Source organism: Pelophylax lessonae (genome assembly GCF_965119305.1).
Source record: "Pelophylax lessonae genome assembly, chromosome: 6".
Taxonomy (NCBI): domain Eukaryota; kingdom Metazoa; phylum Chordata; class Amphibia; order Anura; family Ranidae; genus Pelophylax; species Pelophylax lessonae.
In genome coordinates this window covers 30,306,054-30,326,165 of record NC_138773.1, presented here as the reverse complement: position 1 = coordinate 30,326,165, position 20,112 = coordinate 30,306,054, and the positions used below count along the sequence as shown (strand labels likewise).

General features: G+C 48.9%; 1 protein-coding gene across 6 annotated transcripts in view; it reads left to right on the top strand.

Annotated features, from left to right (window-relative positions):
* The first annotated feature begins 7,003 nt into the window (after positions 1–7,003).
* Positions 7,004–20,112, top strand: part of LOC309557564 (eukaryotic translation initiation factor 3 subunit C) — a 49,183-nt gene continuing 36,074 nt past the window's right edge. For all 6 annotated transcript variants that reach the window (XM_082260351.1, XM_082260349.1, XM_082260350.1 and 3 more), the window contains exons 1-7: positions 7,004–7,093; positions 8,678–8,803; positions 8,914–8,979; positions 10,691–10,880; positions 11,042–11,167; positions 12,271–12,328; positions 19,849–19,961. In XM_082260351.1, coding sequence (XP_082116477.1) covers positions 8,706–8,803; positions 8,914–8,979; positions 10,691–10,880; positions 11,042–11,167; positions 12,271–12,328; positions 19,849–19,961 — 651 coding nt within the window. In that variant the 5' untranslated portion in view covers positions 7,004–7,093; positions 8,678–8,705. The remainder of the gene's footprint in view (positions 7,094–8,677; positions 8,804–8,913; positions 8,980–10,690; positions 10,881–11,041; positions 11,168–12,270; positions 12,329–19,848; positions 19,962–20,112) is intronic.

Sequence of the window (20,112 nt, the reverse complement as noted above, 5' to 3'; positions counted from 1 at the left end):
TGAAAGGGGAACTCTGATGTAATAGAGGGCAAGTGATGTGAATGGGGGATTCTGCTATGAAGGGGGAGTTCAGTCAGCATAGAGGGACCTCTGATGTGAAGCGAAGATTCTGATATGAAGGGGGGGGGGGGTTTGTCATGATGGAGGGTCCTCTGATATGAAGGTGGGAGTTTTGTCATGATGGGGAGACCTCTGACATGAAGGAGGGCACTGATTTGAAGGGGGGACTCTGATGTGATGGGGGTTCTCATGTGTACAGTGGACTCTGACATAGGAGGTGAAGTGAAGGTGGGCCCCTGATGTGATGGGGGGGGGGCTCTAATGTGATGGGGGGCCTCTGATGTGATGAGAGGATCTTTGATATGATTGGGTGGGACTTCTGATGTGATGGGGGGACCTCTGATGTAATGGAGGACCTCTGAGCTGATGGAGGACCTCTGATGTGATTGGGTGGGACCTCTGATGTGATAGTGGGCTTATGATGTGGTGGTGGGCCTCTGATATGATGGGGACCTCTGATGTAATGGAGGGCCTCTGATGTAATGGGGGAACCTCTGATGTGATAGTGGGCCTCTGATGTGATGGTGGGCCTCTGATGTGATGGGGGACCTCTGATGTGATGGAGGGCCTCTGATGTAATGGGGGAACCTGTGATGTGATGGGGGACCTCTGATGTAATGGAGGGCCTCTGATGTAATGGGGGGACCTCTGATGTAATGGGGGGACCTCTGATGTAATGGAGGGCCTCTGATGTAATGGGGGGACCTCTGATGTGATGGGGGGACCTCTGATGTAATGGAGGGCCTCTGATGTGATTAGGGGGGACCTCTGATGTGATGGGGGGACCTCTGATGTAATGGGGGGACCTCTGATGTAATGGGGGGACCTCTGATGTGATGGGGGGACCTCTGACGTGATGGGGGGACCTCTGATGTAATGGAGGGCCTCTGATGTAATGGGGGGACCTCTGATGTAATGGAGGGCCTCTGATGTAATGGGGGGACCTCTGATGTAATGGAGGGCCTCTGATGTGATGGGGGGACCTCTGATGTAATGGAGGGCCTCTGATGTAATGGGGGGACCTCTGATGTAATGGGGGGACCTCTGATGTAATGGGGGGACCTCTGATGTGATGGAGGACCTCTGATGTAATGGGGGGGACCTCTGATGTGATGGGGGATTCTAATATGTAGAGGGGGATTATGATGTGATAGGAGGACGCTTGATATGAAGGGGGGGGGGGCTCCTACATGCTGCCCCCGCCGCCCCTCCTATCCAGGTGTACAGGGGAGCCGCACAGGCCCCCTGGAGCAAGGGGCCCGGTTGCAATTGCAACCCCTGTAGTTACGCCCCTGTGACTAGGCCATTTTTTGCGAATCAGCACTGTGTTGGTTTAACTAACAATTGCGTGGCCGTGCGACACCGTACCAAGATTCAATTGATGTTCTCCCCCCCCCCCCCACCCTACAAATAGAGCTTTCTTTTGGTGGTATTTGATCACCTCTGCAATTTTTTGATTTTACGCTATAAACAAAAAAAAAAAGAGCGTCAATTTTGAAAAAAACACCAATATTTTCTACTTTCTGCTATAAAACATTGCCAATAAAAAAATGTAAAAAGACGAATTTCTTCATCATTTTAGGCCAATTTGTATTCTGCTACATTTTTTTTTTTTTTTTACCAAAAATATCGCAATAAGCGTATATTGATTGATTTGCGCAAAAGTTATCGCGTCTACAAAAAATGGGATATTTTTATGGCATTTTTCTTATTTTAATTTTTTTTACTAGTAAAGGCGGCAATCAGCGATTTTTAGCGGGGCTGCGACATTGCGGCGGACAAATCGGACACCTAACTGACACTTTTTTGAACCAGTGACATTATCACATTAAGCAGTGCTAAAAATATGCACTTTTGCTGTACTAATGGCACTGGCAGGGAAGGGGGTTAACATTGATGGCGATCAAAGGGTTAAGTGTGTCCCTAGGGGATGCTTTCTAACTGTGTGGGGGGTGGACTAGCAGGAACACAAGATCACTGTGTTCATCCATGACAGAACGGCAAATACTGCTTGGCTGAATTAGTGCTGGAACCTCGACTTTAACTTGTTTGTTAACTCAGAAGACCCAGGACTGTAGAACTCTTGACTCCTGACACTCGATTTAGCTCGAAAGTCACTGAACAGCTCCCTTCACTGGCTGAGGTAGCTCCTTTTCACTACTTGTGCTGCTGCAACTCTTAACTCTGCACACTGCACACAGACTCTTCAAGGCCCAACCACAGGTACCCCCTTTACACTTCAGGGTCCTCTGACTAGGCACCCCCTTTACAGCTTGCTGACTCCTGGATCCCTGGAACCTTCTCTGGAGTGGTCCCCTCTACAATTAGGGGCAGTTCACAGTACTCACGACCTTGGCAGGCTTTCCTGGAAGTAAACCCCTCTTCCTCCACTGGTTCTCGGCACACCGGATCCCCTCTGCAGCTCAACTCAGCATTCTCTGGATTCCCAGGCAGCCATACTCTCCATCCTGGGACTCTGCTTCCCACCAAAGACGCTGCGTTGTGAGTTTCCCTCAAACTTATACCCACTCCCAGAATCCTCTGCAGCAGAATCTGCCTTCTGGGGTACATACAGGCCTAAGTGTGTCTCTGATTGGGTTTCCTCCACTGCCCAATGAGAACCCTCTCATGAAGCCAGTGGGGAGACTCCCCTCTCAGCAGACACACCTGGAAGACATGACAGCCCAGCTGAAATCATGGCCCTGCTGTTAGGCAGCCAAGGCCCACTATACTTTTACCTAGCACCTACCTGCAGGGTGCTACACCTTATATAGCCCGGTCATTTTTGGCGAGGCTTTACCTATACAGACATCCCAAGTCTCCCGCGACTTGCGGGAGTCTCCCGCCTTTGGCCGGAGGCTCAAGGACACCTGCAAGTGTCGTGCGATCTCCCGGCTGCCGCGGGAGACTTAGAATGTCGGAGGGGAGACTGACTGTCAGATCCCTTCTTGGTAGAGGCCGAAATGCTGAGAGGGCTTCCCTTGCAGCTCGGTGCGAATCACCCCTGGAAGTGGGACAGGAGGTGACGCGTCCCAAGGAGCACTGGATGCTTGTGGAGTGCAGGTAGAGGTTCACAAGGGTATCCGGAACAACTCTCAGGAACTCCAGGGAATCAAGCAATGTGCAGGTAAAAGCCAGGCCGAGGGTCATACACAGGTATCAGTCCAAACAGGCGCCAAGACAAGGGGATTTGAGCAGAAGCAAGTCCGTTGAGCAAGCCGGGATCGGTACACTAGAAGTCAGGCAGAGGGCAAAAGAGCAGGGATGGTCACACAAGCCGAGGGTCAAACACTGGAGCAGGATCGGATGGTCAGATGAAGCCGAGGGTCAAAGCCAGGAGAGAGAGCAGACAGGTCAGGAACAAGCCGGGTCAAACTGGAATCCAGGAAGTAACAATGCACAGGAAACAGGAAGAGCTGAAGACAATCCAGCAATCAGATAGGCTGAGCAGAGTCCTTTTATAGGCCAGTGAATTAGTCTATGGCCTGAGTCCATTGCAGCCATGGGAAGTACTGGCAAAGTTGCCAGTTGCAGCACAGCCATTTCACTTACAATGAGTCTATGGCCGGAGTCCATTGCGGCCATTGGAAGTACTGGCGGAGTTGCCAGTTGCAGCATGGCCGTTTCTCTGACACTGATGGTGAGGGAGCCAAACGCTGCAGGATGACGTCTCCGATGTGAGCGGACCGACACCCTGATGGTATGGGACGGCTTGGACCAAGCATCACACGGTGCCTTCAGTAGCCATGTGCGGCCCGTCCTATACCATCTGAGTGTCGGTTGGCTCACATCGGTGACGTCATCCTCCGGCTGCAGCGTTCGGCTCCATCGCCGTCGGTCTCCCCTCCGCCTCTTTGCCTGGACAGAGCCCTTCGCGTGTCTACAAGCGGACCACTGGAAGTCCCCCACGGTATGTTACATAGTCCACTGCGGTTAGCATTACAAGGAACAGGTTGTCCTTTTCCCCCCAGCACTCCCAGCCTTTTTGTGACAGTTGTAGGATTGGCTCCTATTCAGCTCCATCCACTGACCAGAACACTCGGCTTGTCTTAAAGCGTCAGTGAAGCGGACAGCACATGACAGTATTATTATTTTAACTCTTTCCCTTGTTCATCTTAATAAACTGTACATTTTTTTTTACTTTATTTGCAATGGCATTAGTATTTTTTATCACAGCCCCTAGCGCCTCCAGGTGAGAGACTTTCTGTTGTGTGTTTTTTCCTGGCATCCTCGGTCCCGAGGTTAATCCTCTCTGGCAGCTATGGCAAGGTTTTAGGTACAGGAAGCAATGGCTCTGCTCTCTACTGCAGCCGCTGCTTCCTCCAGAAGTACCCATCGTCATGACCAGCATTACCCGCCAGCAATGCCAGCAGTACCCACCGGCAGTACCCAGCAGCATTACCCACCAGCAGTACCCACCAGCATTACCCACCAGCATTACCCACCAACAGTACCCACCAGCAGTACCCACCAGCATTACCTGCCAGCAGTACCCGCCAGCAGTACCCACCAGCATTACCCACCAGCAGTAACCGCCAGCATTACCTACCAAGTCTACCCGCCAGCAATAACCGCCAGTATTGCCTACCAGCAGTAACCGCAGCAGTACCCGCCAGCAGTAACCACCAGCAGTAACCACCAACAGTAACCACCAGCACTTGAAACAAACAAAAATAAAATTCCCAGTTCAATTTGCCAACCAGTCTGCTCACCAACGAAATTAACCTGTCTAACAGTTTGCGCCAAAACAGGGGTTTAGTTAGCACACATTTGCAAACGCATGTGAAAGCTGCAGGGCCACTTCACGGCTCCCTGTGTTACCTGCAGTCCTAACTCTAATGAATTTATAAGAGTCTTCACAGTGGAAGCACATGCAAGCTAATGGATAGATGGGGGGCAGGTGAGCCTGGAGGTGGCCCATCCCTCCTGAAAGGTAATTGGGGGCATAATGGAAGCCCAGCTGATAGTATTACAGCAAAGGCATCCAGTATGTCCACTCACCAGCACTACCTGCCAGCCAGAGATGTATAGTAACTAATGCCTCGTTTCCACTGAGCGGATCGGTTCGGGTCGGTTCGGTACGGTACGCTAATTTGAGTGTTTCCATTATGAAAGTGGCCCATACAACCGAACCAAACCGCACCATTCCTGGTCCTGCTTCAGATGTAGGGCCATAGGAAGTGGTACGGTACGGTTAGGGCGGAGCTACTGGCGTCACACGATAGAGTCCTCTGATTGGCGGACAGGAAACCATCAATGCTCACGTCAAATGAAAGAGCAAAACAAACACCTCATTTGGTGTAAACCCCGCATGGTCCCTGGTGGCCCGACTTGCAGTGGAAACGCTCACCTGAATAGACCGGACCATTCTAACCCTTCCAAACTGTACCGACCCGAACCGTTCCGCTCAGTGGAAACGAGGCATAAGTAGAACTACTTCACTACTATACTTAAGTACGGAAAGGCGGTATCTGTACTTTCCTAGAGTAGAATTTTTTTTTCCCACTTCCACTTTTACTTCACTACATTTTTTCAATGATTTCAATACTTCTACTCCGATATTTTTTTTTGTGCTGCATAGTTACTCGTTACAATTATAAAAATTACCACTGCCAGAACAGTAGATGGCAGGTTTCATGAAGCTCAAAACATGTGTATTATCAGCGCATACGAAAATAAATGCTACTGTATGTATAAATAAAAGCTGCATTTGAAATAATAAAAAACAATATGATGTTCAAACTTTTGACTTCTTTCTTTAATAACTACATAGCACAGTACTTGTACTTTTACTTTCAGTACTTGAGTAGCAAAATTTTTTAAAAAACTACTTGCAATATTTAAAATGTTGAATACTTTAGTACTTCTACTCAAGTCACTTTTTGATTGAGCACTTCCACTTCTACTCAAGTCACTTTTTGATCGAGCACTTGTACATGGGTTTTGAGTACTTTATACAACTCTGCTGCCAGCAGTACCCACCAGCAGTGACCGCCAGCACTACCCACCAGCACTACCTGCCAGCACTACCCACCAGCATCTCCTGCCAGCAGTACCCACCAGCAATAACTACCAGCAGTCTGCAAAATAAGTAGAAAAGGTCTGTGCATTAGCGTGCGTAAATTGTTGCAATATGTTTTTTAATAACTAGTTGTGTTTACTCATATTATGTCATGTCCTTGTTTATACATGTATGAATAAGGACATGACATTTTCTGGCTGCCTAGGTCACATGTGCTAGGGGTGCAACCAACCCCCAGCACATAATTATAAATATCCCAGCATGTGCAGAGTTCCTGACTCCTCCCACCATCACCACTTCAAATCACTGATTATGGTGGATGGAGTGTTCCTTTAATATCTCTCAGAAGAAGTAATCCTCTGTATACTGATTCCATTTCATTTCATCATCCTCTAGTTGTGTTAAATTAGTGCGGGGGAAGGGGGGCGCGTGGCGGCGCGGAGTGCCACCTACATGAAATGAGTTTTGCGGGTTGGGATGCCTGCCTATATATTGTACACACATCAGTTATGTGTAGAATTCTTTACTGAACACATGTTGTATGTGCTGCTATTTGTTGGTTTGTTTTATTTTAGAAGGAAGAAGAGCAGCCTCCAGTTTCTCAATATTTCCCAGTAATTTGCTCAGCAGCCGCCATATTGGTACACCCAACCTCCAATTTCTCTTCTCGGCGCCTTTATTGCACCCGGCGCCTCCCCTGATTGGCTATGGGTAAGAGTGGGTGGACACCAAAAAAATTACCTATGATTCCTCCAGAAAATTAGGACAATTTTCCACACACGTAACTTTTCTTTGAAATGTATTATTTTTCTTCATGTTTAGTATAATTACTAACAGGAATGGTGAGGTAGTAGTTTAGAACGGGGCGCCGAGGATGCCGGGAAATGTAGTCGGCCGGGTGCCGGAAGTGAGCCCGAGTTCCGGTGAGGTGGTTTTGCGCAGGCGCACTGCTATCAGCCTTTTCCAGGCTTTTCATCAGCCTTGCTGGCCGCGTGTGAGCGGCACCGAGAGGTGAGAGGAATTATGGGGGCCCCTGGGTCTGGGGAACCGGGCAGGGCGGGCTGTGTGAGGGGCCGGTGCACTGCATGGGCTGACGGCAAGCTGAACCGAACAGCTGGTACTCTACAGCCGGGGATTGGGCCTAGAAGGCGGATGGGTGTCTGACCGGGGGGAGGAGACAAGAGCCGTGCTTGGGACTAAACCCAAGGGCTGACACTTTATTGGACCTAGGAGATCCCCAGGAGTAATCCCAGGAGCTAACACTCTAATGCAACGGTCAGGGGGTGACCCCGGGAGCTAGCACTCTATTCTTCAGGAGTTACCCTGGGAGCTAGCGCTCTAACGGTCAGGGGGTGACCCCGGGAGCTAGCGCTCTATTCTTCAGGAGTTACCCTGGGAGCTAGCGCTCTAACGGTCAGGGGGTGACCCCGGGAGCTAGCGCTCTAAAACGGTCAGGGGGTGACCCCGTGAGCTGGCGCTCTAAAAGGGTGAGTGGGTGACCCCGTGAGCTGGCGCTCTAAAAGGGTGAGTGGGTGACCCCGTGAGCTGGCGCTCTAAAAGGGTGAGTGGGTGACCCCGTGAGCTGGCGCTCTAAAAGGGTGAGTGGGTGACCCCGTGAGCTGGCGCTCTAAAACGGTCAGGGGGTGACCCGGGAGCTGGCGCTCTAAAACGGTCAGGCGGTGACCCCGGGAGCTGGCGCTCTAAAACGGTCAATGGGTGACCCCGGGAGCTGGCGCTCTGAACGGTCAGGGGAGCGGCCCGGGGAGCTGGCGCTCTGAACGGCCAGGGGTTGACCCCGGGAGCTAGCGCTCTATTTTTCAGGAGTGACCCCAGGAGCTAGAACACTAATGGTCAGGGGAGTGACCCCAAGAGCTAGCACTCTTTTTTTTCAGGAGTTACCCTTGGAACTAGTATTCTAATGGTCAGGAGTGGCTTCAGGATTTAGCACTCTGTTTGACTAACCCCAGAAGCTAGCAATCTACTGGCCAGGTGTGATCCCAGGAGCTTTATTGTAGTGGTCGGGAGTGGCTCAAAAAGCTAGCACTTTAGTGACCAGGTGTGATCTCAGGAGCTAGCACTCTAATGGACAGGAGAGACCCCCTGATCTACTGTGCAGTTCTGATCACAGGAGCTAGCAATGGAGGAGGGACTGAACCCAGGAGCTTTAAATTCTAAAAGACTAAGCTGACCCTGAGAGCTAGCAATTTAATGGACATTACTGACCCTGGCAGTTATTGCGCAGGAAAAACCACAGGAGCTTGCAGTCTAATTATGGACCCTATGAGTTAGCAGTCTAATGGCCTGGAGTGACCTCGGGAGCTAGTACTATAATGGTCAGGATTGAGCTCTATATTGTTTAGGACTGAACCAAGGAGCTAGCAGTCTAATTGAGTGACCTCATGGGATAGGTAAGAAAGGTGGTTTTTTCTTTATCCATCCTTGTGACTCATGCCATATACACCCTTCCGCTACCCACAATCCTCCAGTAGAAGTTCAGGTGTAGTAGGTTCTGAATACTGTTGGGTCCTTCACATGGTCAGGGGGGTTCCTTATAAACCACAATCTGAACATTTATTTATCTTTGTCTTCTCGCAGTGTTCTGTGACCCGGTGAAGCCAACAAAATGTCTCGATTTTTTGCCGCCTCGGACAGCGAGTCGGAGGAATCCCTGTCTGGAGATGAAATCCTGCCCAAGCCAGTGGGAGGAACCTATGGCAAGCAGTGAGTATCTCTCTGTATCTCGTACCGTTGTCACCCGCTGTAACGGCTGGAATGTACACTGAGGGTTCATCAATCTTCACTTATTTCCTGTTTTATCTCCACAAATGCAGGCCACTCCTTCTCAGTGACGATGAAGAGGACACCAAGCGTGTGGTGCGCAGCGCCAAGGATAAAAGGTTTGTCCCTTATCTACCCATTGATGTATACTGTCACTGGAAACATTTTACTCCATACTCTTGGGTGGGATCTCCAAACCTTCTAAACAAGGGGCCAGTTTACTGTCCTAAAGGCTTTCTGAGGGCCAGACTGTGGCCAGTGGGGGTAGAGAACGCCCTGGTGTCAGTTGGTGTAACTAATGCCCTATGATTGGTTTCAGTGGGAGGAATAGTGCCCCATCATTGGTGTCAGTGGGAGGAATAGTGCCCCATCATTGGTGTCAGTGGGAGGAATAGTGCCCCATCATTGGTATCAGTGGGAGGAATAGTGCCCCCATCATTGGTATCAGTGGGAGGAATAGTGTCCCATCGTTGGTATCAGTGGGAGGAATAGTGTCCCATCGTTGGTATCATTGGGAGGAATAGTGCCCCCATCATTGGTGTCGGCGGGAGGAATAGTGCCCCATCATTGGTGTCGGTGGGAGGCATAGTGCCCCATCATTGGTGTCGGTGGGAGGAATAGTGCTCCATCATTGGTGTCGGTGGGAGGAATAGTGCTCCATCATTGGTGTCAGTGGGAGGAATAGTGCCCCATTTATGGTGTCAGTGGGAGGAATAGTGCCCCATCATTGGTATCAGTGGGAGAAATAGTGCCCCATCATTGGTGTCAGTGGGGGGAATAGTGCCCCATCATTGGTGTCAGTGGGGGGAATAGTGCCCCATCATTGGTGTCAGTGGGGGGAATAGTGCCCCATCATTGGTGTCAGTGGGAGGAATAGTGCGCCATCATTGGTGTCAGTGGGAGGAATAGTGGCCATCATTGGTGTCAGTGGGAGGAATAGTGGCCATCATTGGTGTCAGTGGGAGGAATAGTGCCCATCATTGGTGTCAGTGGGAGGAATAGTGCCCATCATTGGTGTCAGTGGAAGGAATAGTGCCCATCATTGGTGTCAGTGGGAGGAATAGTGCCCATCATTGGTGTCAGTGGGAGGAATAGTGCCCATCATTGGTGTCAGTGGGAGGAATAGTGTCCCATCGTGGGTGTCAGTGGGAGGAATAGTGTCCCATCGTGGGTGTCAGTGGGAGGATTAGTGTCCCATCGTGGGTGTCAGTGGGAGGAATAGTGCGCCATCGTTGGTGTCAGTGAGAGGAATAATGCCCCATCGTTGGTGTCAGTGGGAGGAATAATGCGCCATCGTTGGTGTCAGTGGGAGGAATAGTGCGCCATCGTTGGTGTCAGTGGGAGGAATAGTGCGCCATCGTTGGGGTCAGTGGGATATATAGTGCCCCATCACTGGTGTCGTTGGGAGGAATAGTGCCCCATCATTGGTATCAGTGGGAGGAATAGTGCGCCATCGTTGGTGTCAGTGAGAGGAATAATGCCCCATTGTTGGTGTCAGTGGGAGGAATAAAGCCCCATCGTTGGTGTCAGTGGGAGGAATAGTGCCCCATCGTTGGTGTCAGTGGGATATATAGCGCCCCATCACTGGTGTCGTTGGGAGGAATAGTGCCCCATGCGCTTCTCATTAAGTAGATGTAGACTTGTTTTTTAGGCTTCTTGTTTCGGAGCTCATATGAAAAGTACGGGGTTGGTTGATCGCCTCTGTAGGTTGACCCCATCCTCATGAGAGGTGATCAGACAGAGTGTGTGTATGGCAGAATTGGGACTTTTGGGCCTATTCAGAAATTGCTTTTCCATCAGTAACAACCAACGCTCGTTTTTCTGGAACAGGTTTGAGGAGCTGACCAACATCATCAAGACAATTCGGAACGCCATGAAGATTCGAGACATGACCAAATGTCTGGAGGAGTTTGAGCAGCTGGGCAAGGCTTACATGAAGTCCAAGAACATCATAGACAAGGAGGGCGTCCCCCGCTTCTACATCCGACTCCTGTCTGATCTGGAGGACTATTTGAACGAGGTGAGAAGCACTCATCTGAGAGACGATCCATATACAGGATGCGACTTCTATTATCTATGAGGATCGCTTACATCATTGCTCCAACCTTTCTCCGATCACTGAAACCTTTTGGTTTAAACTGTCTTCTGCTTTTTACTAACCGGCTTGCTTTTGTCCCGCAGCTCTGGGAGGATAAAGAAGGAAAGAAGAAAATGAATAAGAACAACGCCAAAGCTCTGAGCACACTGCGGCAGAAACTGCGCAAGTACAACCGGGATTTCGAAGGTCCAATCACTGCGTACAAACAGGTGAGCCGCCATTCACCAGTATAGACTCATCAGTGGCACCAACCAGCACATGGGCCGCCTTCATCAATTGTCACCACTTAGTGTAGAGCTTCAGGATTTCCCCCTTACACCCTAATGCCGCCCCCATACATATTACATTATTGATCGACCGATATCGTTTTTTTACCGCCAATACCGATATTTTGGTCATCGGATATCTGTATTGGCCGATATCTGCCGATAATTTTCGGACATTACAGGTACAGTGGTCGGAGGGACCTGGGGGTCTAAAATACCCCAAACCCCTCCTTGGACTTAAAAGCATTCAAAACGCCAAGTTAGGCTGTTTTGATTGCTGTAAGTATTTTAAATTCGGCGCTGCCAGTACCCGGAAGTCATGTCATGACATCACCTCCGGGTACTCGGCGGCGCCAAATTCAAAGAAATGGAGACCCGGTCAGACGGCGGCGGTGGAGGTAGGATGCCCGGGTCTCCCGGTGGGACAGGAGACCCGGGCGACCCGCGGGAGGGGGGGGACGTCCTCTTTCGCTCCTTGGAATGACAGCTGAGCGGCTTCTCAGCCACATCGGTTGTCATTACAAGACAGCCGACCGTTGGCTATGGACGCCGGTACCGGGGTGATGCTTCTAGCTGCAGGCATCACCCTGGTACAAGCACTTTCCCGAAATATCGGCAATATCAGTAAATCAAAAGGCCGATTCCGATATATCGGGCAAAGTGCATATCGGCCCTCGCCGATAATCGGTCGATCACTAATTTACATTTATCTTCACGTCTTGCTGGTCCATTAGCATCACCACTGAGGACTCTGAACAGTGCTCACATAATAGCATTTAACCATCCTTCAGTCTTAAAGTGCTGTGCTAGGGCAAATGTGTCAACACAAGGCCCGCAGAACGAATCCGGCCCAGGAGGCTGTTACATGTGGACAGGGCGCTCTGCGGGTAGCGCATCCCCCGGCCGGGGCGCTCTGCGGGTAGCGCACCCCTGAGCTGGGTACTCTGAGGTATAGAGTATATTAAGCGGGGGGAGGCTGTAAGGTGTCTGATACTGTATGTATTGATGTCTGTTATGCTATATCCACTTGTGCTCTTTGTTTCTAGAATCCTGAAGAATCAGCTGATGAAGATCAGGAGAAGGATGACGATGACGATTCAGAAGGTGAGGAATCATCATACGGCCTTAGGATAGTTTCCATATTGATAAAATCAGGGCTAAAGTGCTACATAAACCTGAATAGCCAAACTTGCTCAGATCCAGGCTTGACTGGTTTCAGGCGCTATCATACAAGAAGTATTGGCTGCCAAGTCTTAAGCCCCGTACACACGTACCGATTGTCGGCCGAAAATGTTCGGCCGCCGAACGATCGGCCGATTGTCGGCTTGTTAGTATGATGCTTCCGACCGCGCACTTTCGGCCGAAAAGAATCTGTCTTGCAAGCATTAAAATTTTCCCTAAAACGTCTTTCAGGACAGCACCTTAGAGAGATGGCTCCTCCCTCTCCTCATCAGGAAACACCCCATCCACCAGATTTTAAAAGGAGGCTTCTCCCACCATTCATCAGTTTTTGTGTTTCCTCCGGCCGAGGAACACCTCTGTGGGGAGCTGGGCTCTTAAGGTGCTATCCTGAGAGACCGGGCTTCCTACGTCCACCTACCCTTTTTTGGAGACGATTGCTTCTCCCATTCACGCGACCGACTGCAGTGCATGGGCTCCTTCTTCCTCTTCAGTGCTCTAGGCTGAGTCAAGACCCCGCAGAGCACAGCCCTGGGAAGGCATCTTGGAGGAGCGGAACGATTTTTCTTAGGTCCGCCGCCTTTTTTTCAAATTTGCCGCCATTTCTCCGGATCGAGTGACGCTCGTCCGGACCGGAAGTGAGGTTCCGGAAAGGGCAGCGTTCTGCAGGGGGCGTATGGCGTCATTTCCGCCGGACGCAGAGGAAGAAGGGAGGAGCAAGCTGGTGCCTTATTCCGGATCCGGTCCAGTGCAGGTGCGCTTTGGTCTCCGGAACCGGTACCGAAGCCACGGGTGATACCGCTGCCAAGCGATGGAAGCTTCTTCAGCGAGTGGGACAGGCACAGGCACCAGTAAGGCCCAGGTAAGGGGTATCTTTATATGGCCTATCTTACTGTGGGGTCTCTCTCCATCCCTTTTACTATCCCCCCGGTGGCTGGGGGCCTGTCAGGGCACATGGGACTTCCCTTTAAATGTCTTTCTGTGCACCTTTGGTGGCCCTGAGAATCAGGCTGACTTTTAAGAAGCATGTGTATGTTTTCCCATTCATGTCTTCCAGGCTAAAAGCTCTGAAACTGTTTTCAAGAGAAAGTGTCCTTCATGCAAAGCAAAGTTGTCGGAAAGTTGGAAAAAGACACTTTGCCAGGGATGTATTGATGCACTAGTAAAGGAAGAAGCATCTGCAGTTTGTGGCGATTTAGTCGCATCTGTGAGGAAGGAATTGGATGCTACCATCCAATCTTTTCGGTCATCCCTACAGGACCCTGCCCTGAGTCAGCCATCAGCCTCACTGTCCTCTCAGGGTTCACAATTGCTTCCTTCGGTGGGGACAGAAGGGGTTCCTTCCACCCAAGGAGATAATTCCCCCTCACATTCCAAGGAGGATTCAGAGGAAGAAGAGGAGGGAGGGGCACAAAGCAGGCCCACTAAATACAAACTATCCTTAGAGCAAGTGGATGGTCTCCTGAGGGCAGTTTATATCACCCTGGGTCTAGAGGAAGAAAAGAAGGAACTGTCCCTACATGACAAAATGTATGCAGGCTTGGAAGAGCCTAAGGGCCGTATCTTCCCAGTACATCAGACCATCTCAGATGCAATAAAACATGAGTGGACTGATCCGGAAAAGAAAACCTTCTTCCCTAAAGCCTTTAAAAGGCGATTTCCTTTTGATGAGGACCCAGGAGCTCCCTGGAATAAGATGCCAAAGATTGATGCAGCCTTCTCCCAGGTTTCTAGGTCAACAGACCTAGCATTTGAAGACATGGGAATACTGAGGGATCCCATGGATAAGAAGATGGACCAGCAACTTAAGAGATCCTGGCAATCCATCATGGGGAGTCTGAAACCTGCCATGGCAGTAACCTGTGTGTCCAGGAATCTGGAATACTGGCTTAGCCAGCTAAAAGCACACATCACAGCAGACTCACCTAAACAGGAAATTTTGGATTCCTTTTCCACGCTCTCCACGGCCATAGCCTTCATTTCTGACGCTTCAGCAGAGTCAGTGAAGATGACCGCAAGATCTGCAGCTTTATCCAACTCAGCCAGAAGGGCTCTTTGGTTAAAGACATGGCCTGGAGATACAGCTTCTAAAAATAAGCTATGTGGACTTCCTTTTCAAGGGGATCTACTATTCGGGCCTGGGCTAGACTCTGTTCTAGATAGAACAGCAGACAAAAAGAAGTCTTTTCCTGTGAAGAAGAAACAGGCAGCAAAGAAGCTTTTTCGACCTCAAAAAGCTCAGCAAAATAGCAGACCCCAGGAGAAGAGAAGAAACTGGTCGACACAAAAACCCAAAGGGAAAGGAGGTGTTCTCTTCCATCCTCCTGTGTCAACCAACAAAACACAATGACAAGACATTGCCGGTGGGAGGAAGATTGAGGGAATTCCTCCCCTATTGGGCAGCCATAACAGAAAATCAATACATTCTGGGTATGCTGTCCCAAGGCTACAACATAGAGTTTTCAGAGACGCCACCCGAAAGGTTCTTTGTCACAAACCTCCCAAGAGATGCAGAAAAAGCCCTGGCTATGATGGACCTGTTAAAGGACCTGAGGCGACAGGGAGTTGTCTGTCCAGTTCCAGTGGAGGAACGACATCAGGGATTCTATTCCCACATATTTTTGATAAAGAAACCATCGGGGGATTTTCGTCTTATTCTGAATCTGAAACCATTAAACAGGTCAGTTCTGTACAAAAAGTTTCGAATGGACTCAATTCTTACAGTCAGAACCCTGTTAACAAAAGGATGCTTCATGGCATCAATCGACTTAAGGGATGCTTACCTACATATCCCTATTGCCCCTCACTCACAGAGATTCCTAAGGTTGGCAGTAAATCTGGGAAAGGAAATGCTCCATATCCAATTCAAAGCACTCCCTTTCGGGCTATCATCCTCCCCTCGTATTTTTACGAAGGTAATGGCAGAGTGTCTAGCTCCCCTCCGCCTTCAGGGAATCTCTGTGGTGCCTTACCTGGACGACCTGCTTTTCTTTGCCCCGTCAAAGGAAAAACTTCAAGAGGACCTGCACAAGGCAAGAGGTCATCTAGAAGCTCTGGGATGGATAGTGAACATCAAGAAATCGAATCTCACACCGGCTCAGCGGGTTCAGTTCCTAGGGTTTCAGTTATGCTCTGTGGAACAAAGAATCTTCCTACCAGAAGACAAACAGGTCAAAATACAGAATTTGGTAGCAAGGCTACAAACAAATCAGTGGTGGTCGATCAGAGAGATCATGTCAGTCCTTGGAAACCTGACTGCATCAATTCCAGCTGTCCAATGGGCAAGGCTGCATTTTCGACCACTCCAATATTTCCTCCTCAGAATCTGGGATCACAATCCAGAGACTTTGGACTTAAAGGTAAAAATCCCCACCAAGGTCAAGAGGTCCCTTTGGTGGTGGAGAAATCGGACAACCTTGTCTCAGGGTTTGGCCTGGTCCTTCCCGGCAGACCAGAGGTTGACAACGGATGCCAGCAGGTGGGGGTGGGGAGCCCACTGGAACCAAAACCTGGCACAGGGGGTTTGGTCTCAGACCGAGACAAGAAAATCCTCAAATTGGAAGGAATTAAAGGCAGTCGGCCTAGCCCTAACTGCCTTCTCTCAAAATCTTCAGGGGACTCATGTTCAAGTCCTTTCAGACAACGCCACTACAGTGGCATATCTAAACAAGCAAGGGGGCACAAGAAGCAAAACCCTACAGCTTTTGGCAACGGAAATTCTGCAATGGGCGGAAAGGCAGTTACTTTCCTTGTCAGCAATCCACCTAAAAGGTACACTAAACAGTGTGGCGGATTATTTAAGCAGGCAGAAGATCCGAGAAGCAGAATGGAGCTTGAACCCAGAAGTCTTCATGTTGATAACCAAGACTTGGGGAAAGCCAGAGGTGGATCTGTTTGCAACGAAAGAAAACGCAAAACTTCCACTTTACTTCTCACTCCACAGAAGCGACAACTCTCTGGGAGTAGATTCCCTGGCACATCCCTGGAGGTTCAGGTTGGGGTATGCCTTCCCCCCCTTCCAGCTCATTCCGTTGGTATTGAGAAAAATCCAAATGGAAAGAGCCTCAGTGATCCTGATCACACCCTATTGGCCCAAAAGGGTTTGGTTTTCGACTGTCCTTCAACTGTCAGTCAAACCTGCTTTTCAGCTCCCTCTTCGTCAAGACCTACTGCTTCAAGGTCCAGTCTATCATCCAGAAGTGGAAAAGCTAAAGCTCACCGCCTGGTATCTGAGGAGCAACTGCTGAAAAGGAAAGGATTTTCAGACGCATTAATTGCTACTCTACTTTCCAGTAGGAAAAAAGTCACAAGGAATATATATGCAAAAGTTTGGAAGACATATAATACCTGGTGTGAATCGAAAGATCAAAAATTGAACAGTACTACTTCAATTTTGGAGTTCCTACAGGAGGGCGCAGGAAAAGGTTTGGCAGTAAGTACCCTCAAGGTACAAGTTACAGCCCTGGGGGTATTCTTGGAAAGGCCCATTTCTTCAGAATCTTTAATCATCAGATTTTTCAGGGCCCTTACCCGCTCCAGACCAGTGCCTGTCAGAAGCTTCCCCAAATGGGACTTGTCGGTGGTCCTTCAGGCCTTCACAAAGGAACCTTTTGAACCACTAGAAACGGTTACACTAAAAAACCTTACCCTCAAGACGGTCTTCTTGGTGGCAATAACATCAGCAAGAAGAATCAGTGAATTACATGCTTTATCAGCTATCGAACCTTTCTTGTCCATATATCCAGACAGGATAATTCTCAAGACAGATCCAGGGTTTCTCCCAAAAGTAGCTTCAACGAGAAACCGCTCACAAGAAATTGTGTTACCTACCTTCTGCCCTAATCCATCAGGAGATAAGGAAGAAAGCTTTCACTACCTAGATGTAAGAAGGGTTCTTATACACTACTTGGAGGTTACTAAAGAGTTTAGATCATCAAACTCTCTTTTTGTTCTTTTCTCTGGCAACAAAAAAGGTCGCCAGGCATCAAAAGGATCAATAGCCAGATGGCTCAGATCTGCTATTTCAGAGGCTTACTCCCAAATGAAATTGTCTCCCCCACAGGGGATCAGAGCTCACTCTACTAGAGCGTTAGCCACTACATGGGCAGAGAAAGCTGGTGCCACTCCAGATCAGATCTGCAAAGCGGCTACGTGGTCAAGCTACTTTACATTTGCAAGACACTATAGGTTGGACCTTTTGGCAGCTGAAGATCAGGCTTTTGGCAGAAAGGTCCTGCAAGCTGTGGTCCCTCCCTAAATTGAGTAAGTCTCGATAATCCTCTCTAAGGTGCTGTCCTGAAAGACGTTTTAGGGAAAATTCAAGTTAGACTTACCGGTAACTTGTTTTCCAATAGTCTTTCAGGACAGCAGGAGGATCCCGCCCTATTGTATAAAATGTATTGCTGTGATTAACCATATCTGTTTATGTGTTCCAGCATGGGCCGGAGGTACTCTTCTACAAACTGATGAATGGTGGGAGAAGCCTCCTTTTAAAATCTGGTGGATGGGGTGTTTCCTGATGAGGAGAGGGAGGAGCCATCTCTCTAAGGTGCTGTCCTGAAAGACTATTGGAAAACAAGTTACCGGTAAGTCTAACTTGAATTTTTGTATGCCGACACCAGAGCGGCCGATTGTTCGCCAGTCAATACAGAATTCGGCCGACAGACAGCAGATTTGCAAGACTGGGCATGCTCAGAAAAGAAAAAACACAGGGAAAGTTAACCATCACATGACATCACTTCTGCAGTCTGCTGTTGTCGGCGGACAAAATTCTTGTGCAGTCTTTTACACTTTTCAACAGACACGACAGCCCTGGACAAAAGACGGCCGATCGTTCGGCCGACGATCGGTACGTGTGTACGGGGCTTTATTCCTTGTTCTGAAATGTTACTTTTGAACTAATTTATAAAGTTCATTTGGGCCAAGCTGGTTGTTTAGTTTATTGAAGATAGCTGGGAAAGCTGAGAACATTGTTTGATTTGAGTTCAGCTTACAGAAAGGTAAAGTGCATGACATTTAACCATTTGACCTCCGGAAGGATTTGCCCCCCCTTTCAGGACAGGGTCATTTTTAGCGAAAACGGCACTGCGTTACTTTAACGGACGATTGTGCGGTTGTGCGACGCTGTACCCAAATAAAATTTATGTTCTTTTCTTCCTAATAATAGAGCTTTTGGTGATGTTTGATCACCTCTGTTTTTTTTTTTTGCACTATAAACAAAAAGAAAACAGACTGTTTTGGGGGGGGGGGGGGGACTATTTTTTTCTGCTATAAAACATATCCAATAAAAAAAAAAATTGTAAAACAATCTAATTTCATAAATTTAGGCCAATATGTATTCTGCTACATATTTTTGTTAAAAAAATCCCAGTAAGCGTATATTGATTGGTTTGCATAAAAGTTAGTGTCCACAAATTTTGGGAAATTTTAATTTTTTTCTAGCAATGGCCGCGATCAGCGTCTTATAGTGGGACTGTGAAATTGTTGCGGACAAATAAGACCCATAAGGGCCCTTTCACACGGGTTTTCCGATCGGGTCCGCCTGTCAGTTTTGTAGGCACCCCTATGGAGCAGCAGATGTCAGCAGTGACATGTCTGCTGACACCCAATCCGATCCTGTCCGTGAAATCCAGACGGATAGAAACCCTATTTTCCATCTATCCGGAGGACTGGATCAGATTGGATTGAATGAAAAGGACAGGCGGTCTGTTTTCATCTGATCTCCCATAGAGGAGAGCGGGGATCTGACAGGTCTGTCTTTGCAAAGTAAGCGGAGATGAACCTGTCATCCTCCTGCTCAGCGGGGATCGGCGGATCGATCCTCGCTGAGCAAAACCGAGTCAGCTGTGTGAAAGGTCCCTGACGATTTTTTGGGGACCAGTGACACGAATACAGTAATCAGTGCTAAAAATATGCACGGTCACTGTAATAATGACACTGGCTGGGAAGGAGTTAACATCAGGGGCGATCAAAGGATTAACTGTGTGCCTGGCCAGTGTTTTTTACTACTGTGTGGGAGGTGCTTGTACTATTGGAAGGCATTGATCCATGTCCCTGCTTTTGCAGGAACACAGGATCCATGCCTTCCATACTGACAGCGGCAATCTGGGCAGACTGCCGTTCTGCCTGTGTAACGAACATTCGCAGGGTGCCGGCAGACATCAGGACCGCCGGGCGCATAGATCGGCTCCCGCTGTGCGCAAACACATCAACAGTGAGCCTCCAAAGGCCCGCATGTGCGCCTGATACCTGGAAATGCAGGATCATGTATAATATAAGTGATTCTGCATAGCGCGGCCGCCCTGTAACAGTAAATCTGCTATGGGGCGGTCGGTAAGTGTTAGTGGACAGATCTACAATATTACATTTTTGGCTGGTTTATATACACACGGGGGGGGGGGGGGGGGACAATAAATGCGATCTTCATTTCTTCTTCTGCTTTCCAGCTTCGTCTTCTAGTGAGGACGAGAAGGATGAAGGTATGAGCGCCAGCAAGTTCCTGAAAAAGATTGAATCTGCACCACAAGACGCCCGAAGCAAGTTGTTGAAGAAATCGGAGGTGAAGTCCCAATGAGATATTTGTCATTTTTTGCATTCCTGTAGCCCTGTAGAATTTGTAGAATACAGCGCATCCCGAAAGTATTCCCAGCGCTTCACTTTTTCCACATTTTATGTTAACAGCCTTAATCCAAAATTGATTAAATTCATTA